At 52.1% G+C, this 26,654-nt stretch overlaps 1 protein-coding gene across 1 annotated transcript in view; it reads right to left on the bottom strand.

Moving 5' to 3' along the window:
• Positions 1 to 26,654, bottom strand: part of SHANK2 (SH3 and multiple ankyrin repeat domains 2) — a 563,804-nt gene that overhangs the window by 468,035 nt on the left and 69,115 nt on the right. The window contains 1 exon segment of the mRNA XM_070359054.1: positions 3,628 to 3,846. Within this exon segment, the coding sequence (XP_070215155.1) occupies positions 3,628 to 3,834 (207 nt within the window). The 5' untranslated portion in view covers positions 3,835 to 3,846.

Raw genomic sequence — 26,654 nt, 5'->3', positions numbered from 1 at the left:
CTCCCAGAGAGAGAAAGGGGGAAAAGGAAAAATCTGGGAAACAGACTCTTCAGGAAAAACAGAATGGCCAGCACCAAACACTACCCGGATGCTTAGTCAACTCAAAAAACTGTGTCATTGAAACAGAGAAGAGCTCCCAGAGAGAGAAAGGGGGAAAAGGAAAAATCTGGGAAACAGACTCTTCAGGAAAAACAGAATGGCCAGCACCAAACACTACCCGGATGCTTAGTCAACTCAGTCATGTCCGACTCTTTGTGACCCCAGGGACTGTAGCCCGCCAGGCTCCTCTGTCCATGGAATTCTCCAGGCAAGAATACTGGAGTGGGTTGCCACGCCCTTCTCCAGGGGATCTTCCCCACCCAGGGATCCAACCCAGGTCTCCGCACTGCAGACAGATGCTTCACCATCTGAGCCACCTGGGTTAGTAACTGAAGTCAATTCTTTAGGAATCCAGTAAAGAAAAAAAATCAAGTCCTGGACAAGATACTTCTAGCATAAGTTCAGGGCAAGCAGACTATACAACGACATCCCTGCAGGTCTGGGGCGACATGGGGCAGGAACAGTGGCTCAAGATTCCACAAGAAAACCACACACTAGCTGACATGCTCTTGTACGCAGTCCTTATTCTTTGCGGATTATGTATTTGGGGATTTGCCTACTTGCTAAAATTTACTGGTAACCCCAGATCAATACGAGCAGCACCGCTGTGACCACTCGCAGACACAGCAGCCATGCCCGCCCCCAGCCGGCTCCCTTCTGGGCCCGCTGTGATCTTATAAACAGCAGTCTTTATCCGGGTCTATTCAGGGCCCAGTTTTGCATTTCGGTGCTTTTTGTTGGTGGTCCTGAGGTTTAAAATGGCCCCTAGGCACAGAGCTGAAGCTGGGTCTGGTGTCCACGGACAAGAAGGCGGTGATGAGCCTCGGGGAGAAACCACGAGTCAGGCGAGCGCCTCCAGGTGAGAGTCAGAGGCTGCTGGCCGTGAGCCTGGCGCTAATCCTGAGTCAACTGCGTGTATTAAATAATACTCTTGACACAAAAGCGCACACGCAACAAGGCTGTGCACTGGTCCACAGATGAGATGCAGCCAGAGGCATTCGGGACCCTCACCCATTGCATCCCCCGCGGGCGATGGGCTGCAAAGAGCATCACGACCGCCAGCGGTGAGACCAGCGAGACCAGCGGGCCGGTCACTGGGGAAGCACTGCCCACACGACCTCCTCCTGAGAAAACCCTGGATGGTCAGCTCCACCCACGTAAGAGGTGGGACGGCACGCAGAGCGGGCACGAGAGAAGGCCTCTGTGCGCCGGCAATGAGCGGTGACCGTGGGAGAGGCACTGAGACCCCAGGGCTCTGAAGGCTGCAGGCGTCACGCGGGGTGGACGGCGACGCGGGCAGAGCGCCCCACACCAGCAAGAACCGGTGGGTGGGGAGGAGAGGCCTCACATATACACGTGTGTTGGAGACACGTCTGAAATGTTCATGAAACAATAGTAACAACTGCTCCTGGAGCTGGCCTCTGTGCTTTCCCACAAGACCTGCTGCTGCTGCTGCTGCTGCTAAGGCGCTTCAGTCGCGTCCGACTCTGTGCGACCCCATAGACGCACATGTGAACCACCCCCTCCTCATTCCTGCCAATCCCCAGGGGACTGAGAAATACAACATCTATGTGTCGGGTGCCTGAGGTTTGGAGGGCTGTTTATTACAGCAATTAGCTTAATCCACCCCCAATATACAGGGAGAGAACACTAAGTTCCTTACAGCCAAAAAATAAAAAAACAGGAGAAAAAAACTAATCAAAAATGAAAACCAATAAAGAGGTCAGCCTCCCAGTGTTTTTGTAATCATTTCCTTTAACTTGATAGATTCATTTGGAAACAAGTCTCTCTTGTGGCAAAAAAAAACATACTAAAGTTCAGCTTTTTCTTCATTGACCTTTTCTCCCTTTACTTTCAAATTAAGTCACCTTAATGAGGCTGATTTATTAACAGCGTATGTACTTTGAGTCTGTGCTTGCCCAGGCCACCCATTACCTGCAACCCCTTGGAGAGACACGTCTGAAACAACCGCTCCTGGAGCTGCTGCTGCTGCTGCTGCTGCTAAGTCGCTTCAGTCGTGTCCGACTCTGTGCGACCCCATAGACGGAAGCCCACCAGGCTCCGCCGTCCCTGGGATTCTCCAGGCAAGAACACTGGAGTGAGTTGCCATTTCCTTCTCCAATGCACATGACCTGAAGCTTTTTATAATAATCATGTAACTTTCATAAGAGATGTCAGATGAGTCAGAAGGAAGAATGAACGCTGGGCCTGCCCTGCTGCCAGGATGGTTCTAGGGCTCAGGTCCGCCTGAGCCCTCCCGGGAAGGTGGGGTCGTGAGAGCTGGCCCTGAGATGACCCCAGAGCACAGCACCCTCGGCCCAGGTAGGGCCCCTCCCCAGGAGCGGGGGTTTCCTGGGAGACCTGAGGCGCAGGAGACTGGGCCTTGGGTCAGAGCCCAAGGGCCGCACCGGTGCCATCCGGCCAGGAGGTGGCGCCGCGGGCCTCCCCAGTCCCTCTGACCCCAGTCAGACCCCTTCCCAGCAGGGCCTTCAAGCTCACAGGCTGGAGCCTCCCAGAGGCCGTCTACACCCGCCCCAGCCCCGCCTCTCCCACCTCCTCTCTAAACTCTAACATGAGGGGTCTTCTCAGGCACACAAGCCCCACGGAGACCTAAGGGGCAGAGATGACGAGAAAGGAGATGCCCCAGAGCGGAGCCCACCCAGCACGGGCTGAGACCCCAGTCACCTGATCCCAAGAGACAAGAATCCCCACTGGGAGGCACCCACTCAGCACGAATGTGGGTCTGTGCGCCACCTGCCAGCCTCCAGAAACCCCTCCTGGGGTCACCGAACCTTCCCAGCCTCGCCTCGGGCCTGGACGCCATATCCACCAGCCAGACCCTGGACGTGACTCTGCAGGGGGCTCAGGTCCAGCCCTGGCCAGCCCGAAGGGTTCCCCCACCATGCCCGGTGCAGCCCCCCACCCCTGCCAGGCCCACCCACCCAGCTTCAGCGTGCGTCCTGTCCACCCCAGAGGGAGCCCCTCCTGCGTTCTCCAAGGCCCCCAAAACAGCACCACAGCCAGGGATTCCCCTCTCCTGCACCCGCTGTGGCCACCGGGACCTCATGCAAATTCAGCATTGAAGGAATGTCTCCCTCGTGTGCATAAGACAGCATGGGGCTCGGACCTCAAGGGACGACTCAGGGGCTGCTGGCGGGCAGGGCAGGGAAGGGCACACCGGGCAGAGCTTGCAGACTCCAGGAAGCAGGAGCCCCAGTGCCAGGGGAGGCAGCAGGGCCTGCCCGGGGCAGGCAGCCCATTTACTAAGGCACCCACTGTGCTCGCTGCCTCTGCAAGGCTGGTCTCTCTGCTCAGAGGCTTGGCCTCCGTCCCTGCACATAGTAGGTGCCACGAGCAGTGAGGAGGGCCCAGCAGGAGGGGGTGGGCGGGGCGCTCGTGGGGAGGGGGCAGCAGCAGCAGGGCCTCGGGAACCGGTGGGGCAGGGGGCGAGCAGAGGCCCCTCGAGCCCAGGTCACACCTGCCATGGGCCGGAACGCGGGCGGTGGGCGGGCGGGCGGGCGGGCTCACCGTCTGCTGCAGGTCCTCGATGACGATGCGCAGCACCAGCGTGTGGGCCTGGCCCTCCTCCGCCCTGGCGCCGCCCGGCTTCTGGGCCGTGGCCCGGATGGTGTCGTAGATGGTCTCCTCCTTGGAACTGTCCGAGTCCGACTCCTCCGAGGAGTCTGAGTAGCTCTGGGCCATCTCGTCCTCGCTGGACGTGGGGCTGCGTGGCATGGCTGTGCGTTTCTACACGGAGAGGGGAGGAGGGAGACAGACATCAGGGGAGGCTCGAGGAGGAAGCCGGGGGCGTGGCAGAGGCCGGTGTCGGAGGCGCAGTCGCAGGCTGGGTGACCGTGGGTAACACACACACACCTCCACACACCCCACCCCTTCCCGGGCCCAAGCCAGGCAGGACCTGTGGGGGCCCCGAGAGCCCTGCCCCGCTGCTTGGAAACCTAGCGCTTAAAAGGAGCCCGAACTCACTGTGGCCGCAGCCACAGCTCACGGGGACGGACCGAAGGGGCAGTGGGCGGTCTGAAACGTTCGGGAGTAAGAGGAACAGCTCGCTTTGTTTTTCTTGGAGGAAGAGCAGCAGGCAGAGAGATGCAGGCTTTGGGTCAGAAGGGTACCAAGCTCCTGCTATAATAACCCCCTCTGCTTCAAACATGGCAATGATAGGTACTGTGTAAAAATAGACCCAGCACGCAGGGCCAGGCTCAGAAATGAGATAATCTCCAGGCCCGGGAGCACAGCGGAACCCAAAGGCTGATGGGGGAGGGCCGGGGGTCTCCAAGAGCCTGCGGAGGCTGGGAGGGCAGCTTCCCCACCATCAAGTGCAATAAAAGCCCCCCGGCAAGGACCCACGTGAGGGGGCCAACCGCCATCTCATTCCACGGGCATTAGCAGGACAGAACTGGGGGCAGGCTGCCCACGAGACACCCCCAGGTCTGTGGGCAGGCGTCAGAAAGGTCAGGCTAAAACCTGCCCATGAGACACGCCCAGGACTGGGGGCCCGGCTCAGAAAGGTCAGGCTAAAAGCTGAGACGACCAGGGGTCCTGGGCCGGGGGGTGCATGCCAAACCAGCAATTGCACTTCTGTGTGAACTTGGTAAAGGAAGTCAATGGTCAAGTTCACGGAACAAGAAAGATGTCCCAGGCTGTTCCCTACAAAACAGGGTGTCCTGGCTAACCCAGCTCACACACCACCCCTAGTCATTCAGGGTCTGCCCGACCAAGGTGTGGTCTCTTCTTCCCACAGACAGTACACCTGAGAGCAGCGTGGACCCCAACGACCCACTCAGGGCCCCGAATGGAGCCCTGAGAAAGGGCCATTCAGACACGGTGTCCTTGTTCAGAAAGGCCGGGAAGACACAGGCCCGTCTGCAGCCTGAAGTGAGCACGACGTGAGCGATGGGACAGAGGAACCCACGGCAACAGGAACGCCCAAGTGGGGGGCAGGGGGCAGAAAGGGGGTCACAGTGCCTGTGACGTCACTTGTAACTTTCAGTTTCCTCGAAATAGTTCCAGGTGACGAGAGAAAGCCAGACTTCAACAAACGTGGGACACAGATGCTTGCAATGCTATTCTCTGTGCGTCTCTTTATGCTGGAAATATTTCACAGTAGAGGTGCGGGGAGAAAAGCAATGGGGAGGGAGGGGAGGAAGATGGCCACCTGTCCGACTACCCCAGGGGCTGGGGTGCATGGCCCCAGAAGCCATTCATTTTGGGGTGACGAGCCTCAGAAAAGTCCCAGGCAGGACACAGCTCAGTCAGTGCCAACTCGGCGTCCAGTCTGAGAAGGCTGATGCCCACCATTTACCTCCAGAGTTCACTTAAGGTCAGCGGACACCCATGGAAGTGCTTCTCTTCTGGGCCACCAGGTCCCAGGACATTCCCAGCCACTGATTAGACACACGAAGCCCAGCAAAGTGCAGACGCCACCCCAGAAAATGCACCCTCCCACACACCCAGGGAAAGGCAAGACCATGTCTGGGTCAGGGGCTCCCCTACCGCCAAGAGCACCCGGGCCGTCCTCAGACACGGGGTCAATAAACGCTGCTATGTCCAACCTGCAGAGGCTGAGTGAGTCCTAACCCGGAGGCTTCACATGAAAACCCCGAGATCTGGCTCATCCTGACCACCAGGAAAATCTGGCCTGGTTGAGGTCAGCCATGCAGCACCCGGGCCTGGAGCAAGCTGCAGCGACTCCCTGGCCAGCCTGCCCTCCTCCCCAGGTCCTCCCAGAACCAAGTGACTCCACGTGGTCAGACCTCCTGTGAGCTCTCTTCCTGGCCAGCAGGCCTCAAGTCTAAGCAGCTGCAAAGTGATCCACCCAACCCCGCAGCCTGGCCTCCTCCTCAGCCTTCTGCCTTCATACCTCCCGTGAGGGGTCCCTGGTCAAACATCTCAGACAGCAGATTACTGGTATCACCCAGGGAAGGGTTTCGTTTCTTAAAGTAAAACTACCAAGTGAAAATAGTTGCTCAGTCACGTCCGACTCTTTGTGACCCCATGGACTGTAGCCCACAGGCTCCTCTGTCCGTGGATTCTCCAGGCAAGAACACTGGAGTGGGTTGCCATTCCCTTCTCCAGAGGATCTTTCCGATTGGAGGTGGATGCTTTAGCATCTGAGCCACCAGGGAAGCCTAGAATTTGCAGAGTACATCCCATCCTCCACTAAACTTCAGTGCACTGGGGGACTCCTGAATTCACCGACAAACGCCTGTCACTTGGGTTACATATTTTTCCAACCGTACAAGAGCACAGACTGGAGAGGGCGGGGTGGGTCTGAGGCCGAGGACAGGGTCTGGCCACCCCGGGTCCTACCTTAGGAAGGTCCCAGCCAGCCTGGCTGCGACTTCCACCAACACGTTCATTCCTGCCTTTGTGCATTCACCATTTACCCAGGAAAAAAATGAGTGCCTGGCATAATTATATGCCACAAATATACTATATAATACAGAATACAGTTACAATTATAATTGTAATATGGAAACGGTTGTATGTTATTATAATATATTGTGATAATTACATACACACAATCATCATATTATAACATAATATAAATATAAATTACGTACTACATCATTGTGTGTGTTGTTTCAGTTGCTCAGTTGTGTCTGAATCTTTATGACCCCATGGACTGCAGCCCATCAGGCTCCTCTGTCCATGGGACTTCCCAGGCAAGAATACTGGAGTGGCTTGCCATTTTCTTCTCCAGGGATCTTCCCAACCCAAGGATCAAACCTGGGTCTCCTGTGTTGGAGGCAGATTCTTTACCGTCTGAGCCACCAGGGAAGTACCATTATATAGGTGCATATATATATATAAAATCATTTCCAACAAGGTTTCCATGTTTTAATATCCTCGAGAACAGTGGTTAGGACTCTGCACTTTCACTGCCGTGGGTTAGAGAGTCAGACCATAAAGAAGGCTGAGCGCCCAAGAAGTGATGCTTTTGAACTGTGGTGCTAGAAAAGACTCTTGAGAGTCCCTTGGACAGCAAGGGGGTCAAACCAGTCAATCCTAAAGGAAATCAATCCTGAATATTCGTTGGAAGGACTGATGCTGAAGCTCCAATCCTTTGGCCACCTGATGCGAAGAGCCGACTCATTGGAAAACACCCTGACGCTGAGAAAGACTGAGGGCAGAAGCAGAAGCGGGCGGCAGAGGATGAGATGGTTGGACGGCATCACTGACTCAATGGACATGAGTCTGGGCAGGCTCCAGGAGTTGGTGATGGACAGGGAGGCCTGGTGTGCCGCCGTCCACGGGGTCACAGAGTCGGACACGACTTGACTGAACCACAGCCATCCAGAGCAGTGTCTCTTCATCCCGCTGCACCAGGAAGCGACCTGGGACCTTGTTCTAAAAAACGGTGGTGCCAGGAGGCCTGATTCAACTGGTCTAGGCGAGGCCCCAACATCGACGTTGTCTTTATTTTTTTATATTTATCTGCCTGCACCGGGTCCGAGTTGTGGCATTTGAGGTCTAGTTCTCTGACCAAGGATGGAACCCAGGCCCCCTGCATTGGGAGCGCATCCCCCTAGCCACTGGACCGCCAGGGAAGTCCCCCTGATGGACGTGGTCTTTAGATGCCCCGAGACTCTGATGCCGGGAGAGACTGAAGCAGAAGGAGAAGGGGCGGTAGATGATGAGGCGGTCAGATAGCATCACGGACTCAACGGATACCAATTTGAGCAAACTCTGGGGGAAGGAAATGGCAACCCATTCCAGTGTCCTTGCCTGGAGAATTCCACGGACAGAGGAGCCTGGCGGGCTACAGTCCAAGGGTCGCAAAGAGCCAGACACGACCGAGCGACTAACCAACCGCGGCTGTCGCACAGGGCGTGGGAACAACATGCACGTCCAGGTCCAGAGGTGGTTCTGAGACAGGTCAGACGACGGGCAAACCCTGGGAATGTGCAGACGCTGGCCACCCTTGTTCCTCCAGGGTGACCCTGCAGCCGCGGCCCCCAGGCCGGTGACCCATCGTGGACACGCAGCCTGAACAGTGGAGTGTACCTGACCCCAGGGTCTTCTTTCCAGAGAACCAAAGGTGGGCTGGGGTGGTTTACGGGTGTCTGCGCCACACGGAACTGACAATCGAGGGGAAGGCGCCCGGAGTCCCCCAGACCCCTGCCACCCGCAGTTCTCACCTGGCCACAAGGAGCCACCGTCGAAACCCACTGGACAGGGCTGAGGGGAAAAGGCAGACCCCTGCCCACTTCCTCCCAGGACGTCCAGGGAGCTCAGGCCAAAAGCCCCAGCAGGCTGGTCCTGACCTTAAAAAGGAGCTTGCGTAACTCAATCAGCTGATCCACGGGAAAAGCAAACACCTGGGGAAACACTTAATTATTAACTGCGGTTGGGGCCGCGGGTGACACAGCGGGCACCCGGGACTCTCGCATTTTGGATAAACAACGGATACGTTTTATCCTAAGTACTTCCTAAATAGTGGGCAGGACATGGGGTGTAAGGTGCTCAGTCGTGTCCCACTCTTTGTAAACCACTGGACTGCAGCCCGCCAGGCTCCTCTGTCCATGGGAGTTTTCAGCCAAGAATACTGGAGTGGGTTGCCATTTCCTTCTCCAGGGGATCTTCCTGACCCAGGATAGAACCCACGTCTCTTTGTCTCCTGCGCTGCAGGCGAATTCTTTACGTGCTGAGCCATCGGGGTACTCACACTAAAACACTAACAATCTGAAATTCACACAGAAGTCGGTGTCCTGCATCTCATGGGGCAATGCCATGATGGGTGGAAGGGCTTCTCCAACCTATGGCAGGGGGGAGAGGGGAGGGGAATGCTCCGAGGATAGGAAACTAAGGACAAAAACTCCATCTGGAAACCAGCTTCCCCAGGAAAAGTCAGTGGCAGGACCCGGAAGGGAAGGTTGCTCACCACCCGTAGGCAGACGTTTCTAGTATAACTAACCTCTGGGGGAAATACCAAGCTATACAAATACAAGTCGATAAATTCAGCATCTCTCAGAATGTGTTTGCTTCACTGGCCCTGCTGGGCGCCTATTAATAAGCGCAAAAGAAAGTAACAGTGGGAAAAGCAATTTTAACACAAACTCCACATTTTGCTGCTGAAATGTTCCAAGAAAGCACACAATTGTTCCAAGAAAACATAAAATCTCAAACTGCCTCCTGAGTCTCCTAACACCTGTGAGGAGCAGGCAGCTAAGTTTTCTTCCTGGTTCCCTCCTCAGACATAGAGAACATATGAAAGCTGACCTGGGACAGAAGACACATAGTAAAAACAGAATGACTCTACCAAGGTCAAAGCTGCAAGAGTCACACACACGAAGGAACTCTATAAACAGGCAGAGGTTCCCTCAGCTCTGGTTTATTTCATATGTGTGTGTATACATATAGGGGGCTTCCCTGCTGACTCAGATGGTACAGAATCTGCCTGATATGCAGAAAACCCTGGCTCGGGAAGTTCTCCTGGAGAAGGGAATGCCTACCCACTCCAGTAATCTTGCCTGGAGAACCCCATGGACAGAGGAGCCTGGTGGGCCACAGTTAATACACACACACACACACACACACACAGACGCAAATGTGGTTTTTTTGCAAAAAAAAGTTTTTATTCAAGTGGAATCTCAGACACCTGACATATTTAACATACCAGAAGCGAGGTTTTATGACTCTTCACCTACTCTGTACATCCAAATATACTAACCCGGCTAGTCCTCAAAGCAGTGGGACCCTGCTCGCCCAGGGGCTACTCTGGGGTTTTGTGCAGACGTGAGAACTCAGCTCAAGATCATGGCCAAGGACTGGCAACAGCCTCCACCAGAACCAGTAGGTCAGAACTAGATTCGGGAGGGGCCCAGGTTCTGCCACACCCTGGGAAAGTCACTAACAGATGACGGTCAGTTAACACAGGCTGACAGTGAGTAGGGGTGCAGAGCAGGGGGTTTGGGGCAGCAGTGGGCCAGATGGAGGCTGAAGGCACCTGGGAAGGTGAGAGAAAAGCACTCCTGTGTCTCGGCGCTCATTTAAATCTGCTGTGCTCTTCCCTCTGGGCTTCCCAGGTTGCTCAGTGGTAAAGAGCCCGCCTGCCAATGCAGGAGGCACAGGAGATTCAAGTTCAGTCCCGGGTCGGGAAGATTCCCCTGGGGAGGGAAATGGCAGCCCACTCCAGTGTTCTTGCCTGGGAAATCCCACGGACAGAGGAGCCCGGCGGGCTACGGTCCATGGGCTCGCACAGAGTCGGACATGACTGAGCACACACACACACACACACACACACGCACACACACACACACGCACACGCTTTCCCCTGCACCCACACGGCACACGCACTGAGGAGGGACGGGGAGGCACCAGCACTGCGGGGTGGGGGCTGCCTAGAAGCTTCTGCCGCACCAGACCCCCAGTAACTGCGTCAGAATCTAGGAGGCGTGGTCTAGGGATCAGACCACACCCCCGAGGACAGGGAGACACCACGATTCAGGTCACACGCCACCTCTTCAGAGGACCCCTGCTGGAAGTTGCTCCCCCAACCGCTCCTAGCAGAGGGACCGCAGCTGCAGCCCAGCTGGCACCACGCGGCATCCACTCCACCTCTGAGGGCAGCGTCCTCCACCACACCGCAGGCCGGGGCAGGTATGACTGCAGACCCCACCCACCAGCATGGCATCAGCCTGTCCCCCCACCACCAACGCCACATGTTGGGGCCCTGACCCCCAGCACCCCAGAAGGCAGCTGTATTTGGAGTTCGGGACTTTCAGGAGGTGAGCGTGGTGAAATGAGGTCACTAGGGTGGGCCCCAGCTGACGTGCCTCTTTCTGCTGTTCACAGGCTTCTCACGGCAAGAACACTGCAGGGCTTTCCTCCCCCAGCGAATGCTGGGAAAGGTGGAAGGCAAAAGGAGAAGGGGGCGGCAGAGGGTGCGATGGTCAGATGGCATCACCGACTCAACGGACATGGACTTGAGCAAACTCCGGGAGACAGTGGAGGACAGGGAAGCCTGGTGTGCTGCAGTCCGCGGGGTCACAAAGAGTCAGACATGCCCCAGTGACTGAACAACAATGAACAGTCCAGTGTGACTGGTGTCCTTATCAGACAAGGAAGTCAGGACACACACACACACACACACACACACAGAGGGACGACCCTGTGAGGACACGGCAGTGCACACACACAGGAGGGAGGCCTCAGGAGGACCAGCCCCGCCCACACCCGGGTCTGGGATTCCAGCCTCCAGGCCTGGAGACAGGGAGTGTCTGCTGTCTAAGCCCCCAGGCTCTGGGCCTTTGCTATGGCAACCACAGGGAATGGGTACTGGGTGAGGCCCTCCAGATGTTCTTAGCTAGACGCATGAACCACATTTCTGAGGAGAATCGCCATCAAGACAGGCTTTCTTCTGAAACCACTGTCTAGAATAAACTCCATGTCTGTCCCTTCCTGCGTCTGCAGATGAACTCCAAGAAGGATAGCTCTCCTCTCTCTTCCATGAACTGCTGGTATCCTCGTCTACCCCGAGTCTCTCTGCCTAGCTCCCTAGGTCCTTCCTTTGCACCTGGCTCACCAGACCACACACACTCTCCTTCCCTCTCTCCCGAGAAGCCCCGCTGTCCACACCTCCCGTTAACCTCTGGTGATTCTCAGCTAGTGTTCCAAAAACCACACCATCACAGACACTCCAGTCCATCCCTGGCCAAAGGAGTTTGGGAAACGTAACTAGATTAAATAAACATGCACCAATCACTTTGAAAGTCAAAGTGCTAGCGGCTCTGTAGTGTCCGACTCTTTGAGACCCCACGGACTGCAGCCTGCCAGGCTCCGCCACGCGAGAGTACTGGAGTGGGTAGCCGTTCCCTTCTCCAGGGGATCTTCCAGACCCAGGGATCAAACCCAGGCCTCCTGCACTGCAAGCAGATTCTTTACTGTCTGAGCCGCCAGGGAAGCGCAATCACTTGACTGCAGAATTTCCTGCACTGCTTTCTGGGTCGTCTCTCAGAGTGGCTGATGCAATATTTTCCCAAAACCACTTAACCCCTGAATCACCTGTTCCTGGAGAGGACAAATGTCACCTCCCGCAGCAAGTGTGTCCCACGCCTCCAGGGCACAGCCCGCAGAACCCAGCTCCCTGCCAAGCACAACCGCCCTGGACGCTTGCTGGGTAGACCTGTACGGCAGGGAACCGGAAACACTCCTCTGCCCAGAGGAAGAGGGCTCCAGGGGTATTACCGCTACTCAGTATCCTTGAGCCAAAATCGATCTCCCCAAATCAGAAAAAGAGCTGCTGACGAGCCAGATGCTGAATTAAAACGTCTCCGTTGAGGATCACTGAGAGTAAGGAGGAGGATCATGCGCCTTCCTGGCGTGTTCTGTGTGGTTACTGGCGTGCGAGGTATCGAGAGGCATTCTGGGTGCGTTAACAGAAAGGCTGGGATTTGGAAGGTTCACACAATGGACCCACTTCCCTTCCACGCAGCAGAATTCCCTCAGGAGCCTATGCTCCTTGGACTATGGAAGCGGGGTCCCCACGGCTTCCAGCTCCCCGCCTCCTGGAGAGAGCCAGCTGGGTTTCCAGTTTGGGCTGCAGGGGGCTCCCATCTGAGCTTCTGCTGCAAATGCTGTTCAGCCATGTCCAACTCTGCGACCCCATGGACTGCAGCACACCAGGCTCCTCTGTTCTCCACCATCTCCCAGAGTTTGCTCAAACCATGTCTACTGAGTCTGTGATGCCATCCAACCATCTCATCCTCTGTCCCCCTTCTCCTTTTGCCTTCAATCTTTTCCAGCATCAGGGTCTTTTCCAATGTAAAAAGGGCCACGTGATTCTACAGAAGGCCTGTTTTTTTTTTTTTTATCATAGGCCCATATTTTGGTTTTCTTCCAGCATAAATGAAGAGATTCTGACCAAGCAGTGTGCCCCCCGCTCCTAACCTCATCATGAAACACGTGGCTCACTCCTCTAACACTTTTGCAGAAGCAAGAATCCATTCACTCTGAAGAAAAGCGGGCCCTGGGATTGATCAGGACATGAGGACTAACAGGTCACGACCTCCTCTGCTGGGAGGCGGCCCCGCCCAGCGCTTCTCAAACCCAAGCTGCTGTTAGATAAGCCCATGTGTCCTCGGGGACCAGAGGCCTGGACTCTGACAGCCACAGGGCGGATGTCAGGGGGCTAGGAAAGGAAACCCCTTCAGTCAGACCCCAAACATCTAGAAGATCAAAATAAAGGAGCATTTCCCTAACTGGAACAGTGAATCTGCCCCAATCCTGTAGCAGCCATCAATGTAACAAACACACAAGCCAACAGATACGTGGATACACTGTTTCAGAGTTAAAAAGGTGAGGGGAGAGAATTTTTCAGATACTGGGTTTCTCTGCATGGAAAAGCCACAAGCTCTTGTAAATAAATTATTTAAACCCCTGAAAACACTCAGCAAGTGCTAGATAAGAAATTAATTAATACACAAAGTTAACTAAGTTGCTACATTTACAATAATTTAAAAATATTAAAAATGTGATCAGAGTCCCAACAAGAGCCAAAGACATATAAGAAAAAGTATCTAAAGCAACCTATGCTAGACCTTTATGGAGAAAATTAATAGGACATTATTCAGAACAACAAAACAGGAAAGAAAGACACAGGTCTTCATAGGAACACCAGATGAATGGAGAGATCCACCATAACCGTGGAAGCTAGAGTTTAATATCTTAAAGATAATAGTTCTCCACAACACACAGATTTGAGGCAGCTTCCAACAGAAACCCTGGCAGGACTGCATGTCACAAGTTCACAGAACTTATTCTGGTGGTAAAGTTTGCAGAAGAGGAGAAAGAAGCAAAAATAACCAGGACAGGGACTTGCCTGGCGGTCCAGTGGTTAAGACTCCACCCTTCCAATGCAGGGGGCGCAGGTTCAATCCCTGATAAGGGAACAAAGATCCCACATGCCTTGCAGCACGGTCAAAAAATAATTTTTAAAAATACCAGGACTAACTTTGGGAACAAAGAGATGCCAAATCCTCCTGAACAGTTACAATGCGAGATCAGGATGAGTTTGCTACAGAGACAGACACAGATCAACGGGAAGAGCGGAGAACTCTGGGACGGGCCTTGCAAACATGGGAATGCAACGTGTGTCCGTGTGCTGGAAGGAAAAGAACCGGTAAACGCACGATGCTGACATCGCGGGCCGTCCACACGCAAAGTGTCAGAAACGGCGCCCACCTCCCCACACGCGCGCCAACGCCGCACGCGCTGAAGACTGAAGCTTGAAAAGCAAAACGATCAACGTCTAGAAGGAAAAACACAGGATCTCTTACTCGAATCTGGGACGCTCGACAGACGCGGGTTTGGTGCTGCTGTAACAAATGAGCACAGATTACTGGGAAAAAACAACAGAAAGGCATTCTCCCACAGTTCTAGAGGCAGAAGTCCCAGGAGAGCCACACAGGGCCAATGCCGAGGTGTGGTCAGAGCTGGCTCGTCCTAGAGGTTCAGGGAAGAATCCGTTTCCCCTTTCTCAGATTCTGGGGCGCCCCTACTCCTCCGCTCCCCTTTCTCAGATTCTAGGGGCGCCCCTACTCCTCCGCACACAGTCTCTGCGTTGCTGTCCCCTTGTCTTCTCCCTCCTGTACCTGCCAAGCCCCCTCTGCCTTCCTCTAATGAGGACCCCTGAGACTACAGTCAGCGCCACCCCACATCGTCCAAAACATCCTCCCCACCCCAAGATCCTGAACGTCATCACCCACAAAGCCCCCTCTGCCATAATATGGTAAGTCCCCTCCATTCAGACCTTCAGGGCGCAAACACCCACAGATGCGCCGTGCAGTCCGGCAGCGTCAGGCGTGACCAAAGTGCAGCTCGCCCTCCGTCTCCCGTTCTGACCACCCTTCAGCTCCACCACCTCCCACCTCCTCTCCCTCCTTGAGTCAGTAACTCTTCTTCCCTGCTCACCCGATGCCAGCCCCTGTGTGCCAGCTGTTGTACTCTACCGCTGTACTTTTCAAGGCACTGTACTGTCACGATTAAAAATATTTTCCTTATTTTTTTGTTAATGTGTTATTAGTGTGAAGAGTGTTATAAACCTATTGTAGTACAGGACTGTATACTGATTGTTTGAGCTGGGTATCAAGGCTAACTTTGCTGGAACGACAAACAAATCAGACTTACAAACGTGTTCTCAGAACAGAAACTCCTTGGTACGCAGGGGGCTTACTATAAGGTCCCATTCATGGGGTCCAGAGATTACAGCCTGCTATCTTTGGGGGCCAAGGCTCAGCTGACCAAAAACCTACACAGCATATTAAAAGCAGAGACATCACTCTGCCAACACAGGTGCGTACAGCCAAAGTTACGGTTTTCCCAGTAGTCATCAACAGATGTGAAAGGGGGGCCGTAAAGAAAACTGAGCTCTGAAGAATTGATGCTTTCGAACTGTGGTGCTGGAAGACTCTTGAGAGTCCCTTGGACAGTAAGGAGATCAATCCAGTCAATCCTGAAGGAAATTAACCCTGACTATTCACTGGAAGGACTGACGCTGAAGCTGAAGCTCTAATACTTTGGCCACCTGATGCAGAGCCGACTCATTAGAAAAGACTTGATGCTGGGAAAGATTGAGGGCAAAAGGAGAAGAGGGCAGCGGAAGATGAGATGGTTAGATGGCTTCACCGACTCAAAGGGCGTGGATCTGAGCAAATTCCGAGACACTGTGGAGGACAGAGGAGGCTGGCGTGCTGCAGCCCCCGGTTCCCCAAGAGTCAGACGGGACTTAGTGACTGAACAACCACAACAGAACTGTTACTATGTTTTTCTACTTTTTCATGTTTATAAAAATGTTTCTAATTAAAAATAAAAACTTAAAAAAAATTAAGGACTATGACATCTGCCTGTGATGGTCTTATCACCTCCTTCCTGGGGAACCAAGCACCCTCCTATTTGTCAGGGAAGACAGAGGGCAGAATGCTACATACACATAATATATATTATTAAAATGTATTATGTAAAACATACTAACGTTTATATAAAATACATTACATACGCTATTTATACATAATATTATTAAATATTAACAGACATTCAAACACTGTAGAGAAGAAAATGGCAAACCACTCCAGTATTCTTGCCTGGAGAATTCCAGGGACAGAGGAGCCTGGCGAGCTACAGTCCATGGGGTCACAAAGAGTCGAACATGTCTTAGCAAATAAACCACCACCACCACCATTCAAACAGTATCATTTTTTTCATCGCTAAGTCATGTCCGACTCTTTTGCAACCCCATGGACTGTAGCTCGCCAGGCTCCTCTGTCCCTGAAACTCTCCAGGCAAGAATGCTGGAGTGGGTTGCAATTTCCTTCTCCAGGGGATCTTCCTGACTCAGGGGTCGAACCTGGGTCTCCTGCATTGGCAGGCAGTTTCTTTACCAGTGAGTCATCGGGGAAGCCCAGGATAAACAAATATATTATGAAAATATTACTCACAAAAACGTATAAAATTTTCACCCGTATAAATTAAAACATGTTTAACATTCCGGGGTGACATTCTCCTTTTCGCAGCACCCTAGGTTGAGAGGACCTGGGGCTGAAAGCACAGAGGGATCCGCCCTGGTCCTGCACGGATAAGCAAGGTCCTCTTTAACTCCTGGGCCATTTCCGCCTCAGGCCAGCCTCCTGGGCAGTTTCTCCTGGGCCAAGGTCTGAAAGTCAGGACAAAGGTCTCTAGTCCCATCTAGTTCCTCCGGTTCTGAAGAGTATTCGGGATCAAACACAAAAGGCAACATCCAAGCAGCCTCTGAGGCCTGCATGGCTGGTGGTCTCCAGACACTGGGTGCCCTGCAGCCCCCAGGCTCCTGTGGCTGGTGTGGGTCCCCCAGGGAGTTCTGGCCACCGGGCTGTGAGGCGGGTGAGGGGCCTGAGGTCCCAGCCAGGGCACCTCCCTCCTTCCTCCCCCTGCTGGAACCCCATGGGAGTGCAGCCGCACACTGGGGCTCCCCTGGGAGGCGACACCCACCCAGACAAAGCACCCCCACGGGCCTGCGAGCTCTTAGAATCCAGTTCACGGTATGTGCCCTCTCGCTATTAACCAGCCTTCTCTTTGTATGTGAGCCGCGTCTGGCTTGGCTGAAGGTGTTGGCATGAAACAGACTCAACAGCTGCCTCCAGCCTGGCCCACCTCCCAGCTGTCCACTCGGTCTGGACAAACCACAGCAGAGTCCCTGGACAGAAGGCTGGCGGAAGGCTGCTTCAGCTCAACTGCAAGCTCTGGCTTGAAGGGCTGACAGAGGCCCCTCCTAATCTACGGGTTGTGGGTTAGTTCGGTCAATCGTGTCTGACACTTTATGACCCCATGGACTGTAGCCCAACAGGCTTCTCTGTCCATGGGATTCTCCAGGCAAGAATACTGGAGTGAGTTGCCATTTCCCCCTCCAGGGGATCTCCCTGACCCCGGGTTGAACCTGAGTCTCTTGTGTCTCCTGCATTGCAGGCAGATTCTTTACTGTCTGAGCCACCAGGGAAGCCAAACTCTAGGTTACCAGTGGCAGTCAAGGCAGTGAATCTGGGAACCGGGCACATCAAACAAGGCTGCGGAGCTGAGACATCCCGGGGAGACGAAGTGTCCCTGAGATCTTAAAACCCAGCTGAGTCTGTTACAGAAAGGCATTCAGTTTTTCAGATCCAGCATGGGGCTCCCAACAGCTTTCTGCACCAGGCATCAGGCGCTGCCTGGGGTGGGGGGAGGTACTCTGTCCAGGCGCCAAGTCCCTGCCTGCGGGAAGCTTTGTGGTCACTTGCTGGGGGATGGCCATGGCTGCAGCCTGGGTGGGGCTGCAGCTAGCCCGGTCCTGCGATCCCCTGTAATGACAGTGTTTAAGCTGAGGATGGGTTTTGTTTAATTCCTATCGTCCCAGGCTGAGGGAACCTGCAACCGTGGTTTCCATTTTCTTCTGTTTTCCCAGGAAAGGATCTTAAAGAAATACCTTCCCCTCCAGGGGTTTAAAGCCACCAAGCCACCCTCCCAGTGTGAGCTGGTCCCGCACACTCTCTGGGGATGCCCCCCACTAAGTGGACACGTCTGTCCAACAGCCCAAGGGCCTTCCATGTCCCCCACAGCCAGGAGAAAGAGGTCCAAACACCATGCCCAGAAGTTCGGTGCAACTCACCTCAGCATAGCCTGGTGGAACCCCACAGAGAGATCACCCAGCTGACAGAGCTCCTCCTTGGAACCCCTACACTCAGCCTGTCCCAGGGGTTCCCAGCCTCACTGAGATTCGGGAACAGGAGGCTGTCCTGGGATGCTGGAATCACTTACCCTCAGGTGCCCCCAGGAGGTACACATGCCCAACCAGGGTGGAGAATCTAATGTATGTCTTAGGATGTCATCCAGCTTTTTCCCGAGAGCAGAGACCCCTCGTTGTGAGCACCCCCCTGCAACACTGTCCTCTGGCTGACCCAACAACCCACCCTCCCAGTTCTCAGGACCCAGGCCAGGTCACGGAGCATCTCAGTGACCCCTGGCGGATAACCACCTTCCCTTCGTCCTCTGCTGACCTCCACAGGAGGACGGCTCTTCCACACCCTCCAGTGCCGCACAGACGGATGGACTGACGAACAGGACGTCTGAGCTTGCAGAGAACGTGAGCAGGGGACGTGCTTAGGTAAGAGACAGGTCCACAAGCCACGTCTCTCCAGATGGCGGGGAAGCAGTGCGAGCACAGTCAGGCAGCACCCACAGTGCTGCGGGCGTGACTCCTGACTTCCTCTCCATCCCCGCCCCACGGGGACGCGACAGCCACAACAGTGCAGGGGCCTCCGAGGAACAGCTGACGATATTAAAGAATCCACATGCATCCAAAACGTGTATCTACATAAGTCTGGACACGACAGAGGCTTCCCAGGTGGCAGCAGCGGTAAGAGTCCACCTGCCAATGCAGGAGACACAAGAGACTGGGTTCGATCCCTGGGTTGGGAGGATTCCCCTGGAGAAGGGAGTGGCAACCCACTCCAGGATTCTTGCCTAGGAAATCCCATGGTCAGAGGAGCCTAGGCGGTTACAGTCCATGGGATCACAAAGAGTCAAATACAGCTGAGCTTGCACATGCATGCAGGGAACTAGATCTCACGTGCTGCGAGTAAAAGACACGCCATCCGAGTGGCAGAACTGACTCATTTTAGGTTCGTAAAAAGATTCGACGACATTAAATTTTCAGAAATCTGAATTTAAATACATCTGGTTAAAGTACCGTGGTTTGAAATTACCATGGTCATTAATTTTAATATGTATTTTGCCTCCGAGTGGGTGATTAGACATTTTAGGAGCTCTTATGTCTGCAACCCTTTGAAAAAAAAGCTCAATGCTGAAATTTATGTTAATTTACACTTTTATGAAAATCCATCCAGGTTCTGTACACTGTGAACATATTCAAGTCTTAATTATTCAGATGATCACTCTCAATGGAACATAAATTATGTTAAAAAAACCTGGATTGTAACAACATGCATAGTAATTTTGCTAAACAGAAGGGAAGACGAATACATTTTATGGAATATATAGTAATTAACAAATGATGTTTATAACTTATCTGAATATCATTGGGCATCAACATAGTACCCAAGTGTACAAATAATAATTAACTCCAGTCACATTGGTATATTGCCAGCTATCAGTCATATAAAAGGGTAAATGTCGACACTTTTAAATTTATGTCACTGTGAAGGTTAATGTGTGAAAAGCAGAAGGAAAAAACATATTTTATCTAACAGCTTGCCAGTTTGATTTATGATTTTTAAATAGGAAGGACGAGGCTTGTCGAACTCCATCTGGAGTCCTGCTCCAGCCCCCGAATAATAAGACAGGCCTGCTGGGAGGTGGTGTGTGGGCCACTTCTCACACTGAGCTCTCAGCAGAGTCAAGGTGTAAAAGCTCGGAGACCCCCAGGAACAAGGGGGGAGCAGCTGCTTCTTCCGGGAGTGGGGACTGGCCCTGTCCATAAAGTCACAGGGGCTGCAGGAAAACAGGTGCCCAGCCACAGCCCAGGGTTCAGCTGGTGCGCTCCCTCCCTGGTGAGGACCCTGCTCTTGGCTGCGGATGCTGTCTCCTCCCACGTCCTCCTACGCAGAGAGGGGGTGCTCTGGGTCTCTTCTTGGTGGTGCTGGTTTACTTGCTAAGTTGTGTCCAACTCTTGCGACCCCATGGACTGTAGCCCGCCAGGCTCCTCTGTCCGTGGGATTCTCCAGGCAAGAATACTGGAGTGGGGTGCCATTTCCTTCTCCAGGGGAATCTCCACAACCCAGGGGAGGACACTAATCCTATAGGATCAGGGCTCCACCCTAGTGACCTCATTTAACCTTAATGACATCCAGGGAGGCCCCATCTCCAAACACGGCCACACTGGGGGTGAGGGCTTCAACTGATGACCACAAATGTTCAGTTCACACCATCTGGGAAGGCCCACCTCTGCTCCAGAGCTCCTGCACCCCCAGGCCCATGGCCAGTTTCTGGGCTGCAGGAGCGGGCGGGAAGAGAGGACCCCCAGGAGTGCTCGAGGTTCCAACAGGACACGAGCGTCACCTGCTCGATGCCTGTGGGACGCGGTGCCTGAGTCAGCAGAGGGGGCCAAGGGCGCTCAGCACTTCCAGCCCAGCGCTCACCAGCCCCCGGAGCAAAGGGAGCTCACCAAGCACCTTGGCAGCCGCCATCCCCACCCGCCAGCTTCCTGCCTGACCTCGTGCCCAGGACGGGAGGACGCCCAGGAGAGGCGCCAACAGCAGGAACACAGACGGGGGCCACAAGCACGGCTTCTCCTGGGACTTCATTTAAAAGAAACCACCTTTTAAAAAGCCAGATGCAGATCACAATTATCCTGGAACTTTCTGAAAAATACAAATGCCAAGCTATTGCTTCCCCCTGCCCTCAGAGCTCCAGATACGTTCCTACTGAGCAGCCATGTTTAAAAACAACTGGATTATATGACGGTCTTTCACTTGTATCTCGTTTGTTTCACTTTTTCTATTTCGTGTTCAGAGCTCATTTCATTCAGTTTATGTTTCCCCATTTCTCCATCTCTTTTTTTTTCTTTCTTTCTCAAGCCTTATCAAGCATAGTAGAAAAGCTTTTGTGTGTATATATATACATTATAGTATGCATACACACATACTATATTATACATACATACTATACATACATATTATAGTATGCATAATATATATTTTAGAAAACTTATGAATTTTTACCTAATTAAAAATTTATGACATTTTCATTTCACTTGTTTGACTTAGTATGAATAGAACGCTAGACTTCTAATTTTAAGCAAATAGATACGCAACAAGCAACAGAGGTTTACTGTAGAGCACGGGGACTGCAGTCAATATCTTGTAATAACCTATAACGGATAATAATCGGAAAATAATACACGTGTATATGCGTTACTGAATCGCCTTGTTGCACACCTGAAACACTCTAAGTCAACTATACTTCAATAAATTACATATATTAAGAAAAAGAAACCGCCTTTTCAGCATCTTCCCCCATGCTTCGAATAGCTTCCTCGGAAAGGGTTCTTACAAGCAGACGAGCTGTGTTATCAGCGCGTGTGTGTTTCTCCGTGGGCTCCCCCATGAGAGAATGAAGCCAGGCTGCCTTCCAGAAAACTCCCCAGTTCACACTAGGGCAACGCGCAGCTCTGCAGGTCAGGGTCTGACCTCGCACGGCAGGCAGGAAGAGGCGGGCATCGGGCACAGTGGCCCCTCCACAAGCCTCCCAGAGCCTGTGCAGAGGGAGAACGTGATGGAAAATGCACGCACACACGGATTCGGGACTCTCCAAAGACACTTGTAAGGGCTGCGCTTCCCAGTCGCACGGCCTCCTGGGCTGAGAAGTGAGCATGCCGTCCCCCACCCAACGCCACACAGTCGCTCCCACGTGGGAGGAGTGGTGGTAACTTGCTTGGCAGCGTTTTATAAATCTACTTCATTAATCTTTTAAGCATTTGGACTTTTGTCAACTTCACTAACGATAAAAGGAAAATCATTCTCAACACTCATGGAGGACACAGTTTTTTGTTTTTTTTTTTAAAAAGAGTGGCAGAGGGAAGAAATCAATTCCAGAATTCGAGATCTGTTTCTCCGTCCAGCTGGGACCATGGGTGGGCGGGCCCACTGTGATCTAAGCTTTCTGAGCGGAGTGAAGATGAATGTCCCAAATGCCGCCGAGCAGGCTGACTGCTGTGCTGGTCTCAGCGTTTGTACCGCTTCCTGATGCTCGGGAGTGAGTCATCCCCCAGGACCGCTTGGCTGCTGCACAAAGAGGGACTACTGTGGGATCCTCTCCCCTGATCAGCCAGGCCAACACCCCCGAGAAAGGCTACTTCACACCCCCAAGCCAAGAGGAAACGGAAAGTGTATGTATCAGCTGCTCAGTCATGTCCGAGTCTTTGCAACCCCATAGACTGTAGCCTCCAGGCTCCTCTGTCCATGGGATTCTCCAGGCAAGAATACCGGAGTGGGTAGCCATTTCCTTCTCCAGGGGATCTTCCTTACCCAGGGAGCGAACCCATGTCTCCTGCCTTGCAAGCAGATTCTTTACCGTCTGAGCCACTAGGGAAGCTCTTGGGAAGAGAGTGGCTCGAAATCCATTACTGGTGTCCTTACAAGAAAGTCATGGGAAGATGCAGACCACAGGCAGGAGAAGCAGGAAGACGGCCAGGTGATGATGGAGGCAGAGGTTGGAGGGATGTGTCCACAGATCAAGGTCAAGTCAAGGTTACCAGTCACCACCAGGAGCGAAAGAGGTGAGGAAGGATCCTCCCCTGGAACGCAAGTTGATGACCCCTTGATTTTGGACTATGACCTCAGAATTGTCAAGAGAATAAATTTTTGTTGCTTTAAGCCACCACCTCACGGTCATTTACTCCAATAGCCACAGAAAACTAATATGCCAAGGATTTACACTCAAGGGAGTAGCACATTCAAAACTCTTCTCAACTGATTCCTCTTTGGGCAAACTGCACACCCAAAATTGCACACCCTGTAACCTCTTCAGAATAAGGAGACAGTCATAGTAATAGATAATCACACTGGCATTTATATAAAGTCCCTTGGACTTCCCTGGTGATCCAGTGGTTAAGACTCTGTGCTTCTGATACAGGGGACATGGGTTCAATGCCTGGTCAAAGAAGTTCCGCATGCCTTGCAGCCAAAAAACAAAAGGCCCTTGGAAGCCACTAGCTAACAAAGTGACAGAGACGGAAATACGCAGAAGGGAGACAGGCTCTGGGGGCCTGCACAGATTGGGTCTCAACGCTGGAGCCCCTGGGCAAGGATGCAGTGAGCGCATCCAGCTTTACAGCTGCTGTTCCCTCCGCCTGGAACGCACCCTTCCCTGCTCCCACTCCCAGTCACTCGGAAACACCCTCCCTGACTGCCCTTTCTCAAGCTACAACACACACACAAACACAGCACATGCTTCCCTGGCTGAAATTAACACCTTGGTCTTTGTAAACCTGTGTATTTTTTGTCAGCAATTTTTTTGTCACCAGGACAGCCAGGATGGAACCTGCTATTTGTATTGCTGCTTCTTTAGCACCTAGTCCAACTGAGGACAAGTTTGAAGAATAATAAACAGTCATGGGGTCCGGGACTGTAGCTGCTGCTGCTGCTGCTAAGTCACTTCAGTCGTGTTCAACTCTGTACGACCCCATAGACGGCAGCCCACCAGGCTCCTCTGTCCCTGGGATTCTCCAGGCAAGAATACTGGAGTGGGTTGCCATTTCCTTCTCCAATGCATGCATGCATGCTAAGTCGCTTCAGTCGTGTCTGACTCTGTGCGACCCCATGGACAGCAGCCCACCAGGCTCCTCTGTCCACAGAATTCTCCAGGCAAGAGTACTCGAGTGGGACTCCTTCTCCCTGGGACTGTAGGGGGACCTGCAATCAACACAACTGAGGCAGGACAGTTCTCTCCAGAAAATATAAAACCTCTTACCCTTGAGCCTCAGAGGTGGGGTGACCAGGAAGCCCAGGCTGACAATGGTGGTCATGCAGATGCTGGAGCAGTGAGAGGGAATGTGACAACAGAGCAAGGGGGAAGGCACACAAGTGGGGAGAAACAGAATCCAGGCCAGACGGAGGGAGGTGGAAGCAGGAACTCAACACAGGGGCAGAAGAGGCATAATAGAGAGAGAGAGAGAAAAACCTCCACTTCCAGGCAGATAGAGCAACAGGTGCTGGGTTTAGCCTCCTGTCTGAAACCACCGAAATGTGCTCAAAATATATGATAAATGGTTTTCAAACATGCAGGACCATGATGCTAGAGAGCCAGGAAACAGACCAGTTGAGTCCTGGAGCTGCTCTCAGCCTCCTGCATTCACAGTGTCTGGGCCACGGTCTGAGAAGGGACCAAGTGATGCTGGGCGAGTTCCCTGAGCGGAGGCAACAGGCTGAGAGCCCAGGGGGGCCAAGGTGACAACCGCCTCAGGAGGACAGACAACAGGAGAGGACAGACTGGAACACAGAGGCCACGAGAGACCTGCAGTGGGTCCTTGGAGCGTTCTGAAGGATGAGATCAGCCCATACGACGTGACCAACCTACCAGGGGAACTACAGCTCACAATGAGTGTGAATCACACAGGTCCAGGAACACTGCCTGCTCCCACTGGACAAACTGGAAAATCTCATGACTTATGGGACACAGAACACACAGAGGGCTGGCCTCAACAGTGGGAAATACCCAGGCCCAGACTGAATGCTGCTATCACCCAAAGAGCAAGTACAGGAAGCAAGACCTGAAAGGATCAACTGTCTTTAAACAATTTAACTGAATACTAACAAAGAACTCAATAGAACAAAGTTCAAGAATATTTACACAAATTCAAAAATATAGACTCAACAAGAAAAATCCTCAGTTTACAAACCTTAGCAATAAAAATATTACTATATTAATGAAACAATAAAAAATGATCAGGTATGCAAAGGAGCAGGAAAGTACGAACCATAATGAGGAATACAACCAACCAATCACAACTAAACAAGACTGAGTCAGATGTTATAATTAGCAGAAAAAGCATTAAAAATTATATTAACTGATTTGTTCATGTTCAAAAAGGCAAGCAGAGACATGAAAGATTAAAGAAAAAACTAAACCAAGTGTTCAAAGATGAAAATGACAATATCTGAAATGAAAAATACACCAGATAAGATTCACAGCAAAATGGACAACAGATAAAAAGATGATGAAATCGAAGATATTGTAGAAAAGCAACATGAAGAAAATAACAAATTATTAGAAGAGAACAGATTATCAGGAAGCTATGAAACTTCCGTCGGCTTAATACATATAGAACTAGAGTTCCTGATAACAAAGAGTACAAGAAATTATTTGAAATTTTGGCCAAAAATAATACTCATTTGATGAAAACTATAAACCCACAGACCCAAGACGCTCAATGAAACCCAAGCATAAGAACCATAAAGAAGACTACACCAAGGCACATCATAACAAATCAAAACCAAAGATAATGAGAAAAATCATAAAAACAGAGAAAGAAAAATAAATAAACACATATTATATTCAGAAAACAAACTTAAGATTGACAGCAGATTCCTGGTTGGAAACAATGCAAGTGAGTGGGCAATGGAACAACGCTTTTAAAGCATCTTCCCAAAAAACCAAACGAGAATCACTGAAACAGGGAAAACATCTTTCAAAAATGAAGACAAAATGAAGACTCTTCAGACATATATAAAAGCTGAAAGAAGTCAAGTCTTCCTTGCAAGAGACGTTCAAAGAGAAATTTCAGACAGAAATGATACCAGGAAAAAAAAATGAAATTACACAAAACAATGGAGACAATAGGAAATGGCAATCACATGGGTAGATACACAAGTTTCTCTTATTTAAACCTCTTTAAATTGATGCTTTTGAACTGTGGTGTTGGAGCAGACTCTTGAGAGTCCCTTGGACTGCAAGGAGATCCAACCAGTCCATTCTAAAGGAGATCAGTCCTGGGTGTTCTTTGGAAGGAGTGATGCTAAAGCTGAGACTCCAGTACTTTGGCCACCTCATGTGAAGAGTTGACTCATTGGAAAAGACCCTGATGCTGGGAGGGACTGGGGGCAGGAGGAGAAGGGGATGACAGGATGAGATGGCTAGATGGTATCACCAACTCGATGGACGTGAGTTTGAGTGAACTCCGGGAGTTGGTGATGGACAGGGAGGCCTGGCGTGCTGCGATTCATGGGGTCGCAAAGAGTCGGACACGACTGAGCGACTGAACTGAACTGAACTGAAACATATGTATTTACAAATATGTATTTACTTATAAACATACATATTCAGGAGTTTTTAAATATGTAGGAAAAAATACATGACAACAGAAGCACAAGAGCTGAAAAGGGGAAAAGGCAGCACATCATCGTAAGGTACTTACATTCTACATGAGCTGGTACAGTATCACTGAAGAGACTAAGAAGGCAAAGACGTATGTGAGAAACCCCAAGAACCACTAAAATAAGACAACAAAGAGTTATAGCTAATACAGCAACAAAGGAAATAATACAGAATGATCAGATCAGATCAGTCGCTCAGTA

This window comes from Bos mutus, chromosome 22 (genome assembly GCF_027580195.1).
Source record: "Bos mutus isolate GX-2022 chromosome 22, NWIPB_WYAK_1.1, whole genome shotgun sequence".
Taxonomy (NCBI): Eukaryota; Metazoa; Chordata; class Mammalia; order Artiodactyla; family Bovidae; genus Bos; species Bos mutus.
This window is presented reverse-complemented; position numbering and strand designations above follow the sequence as displayed.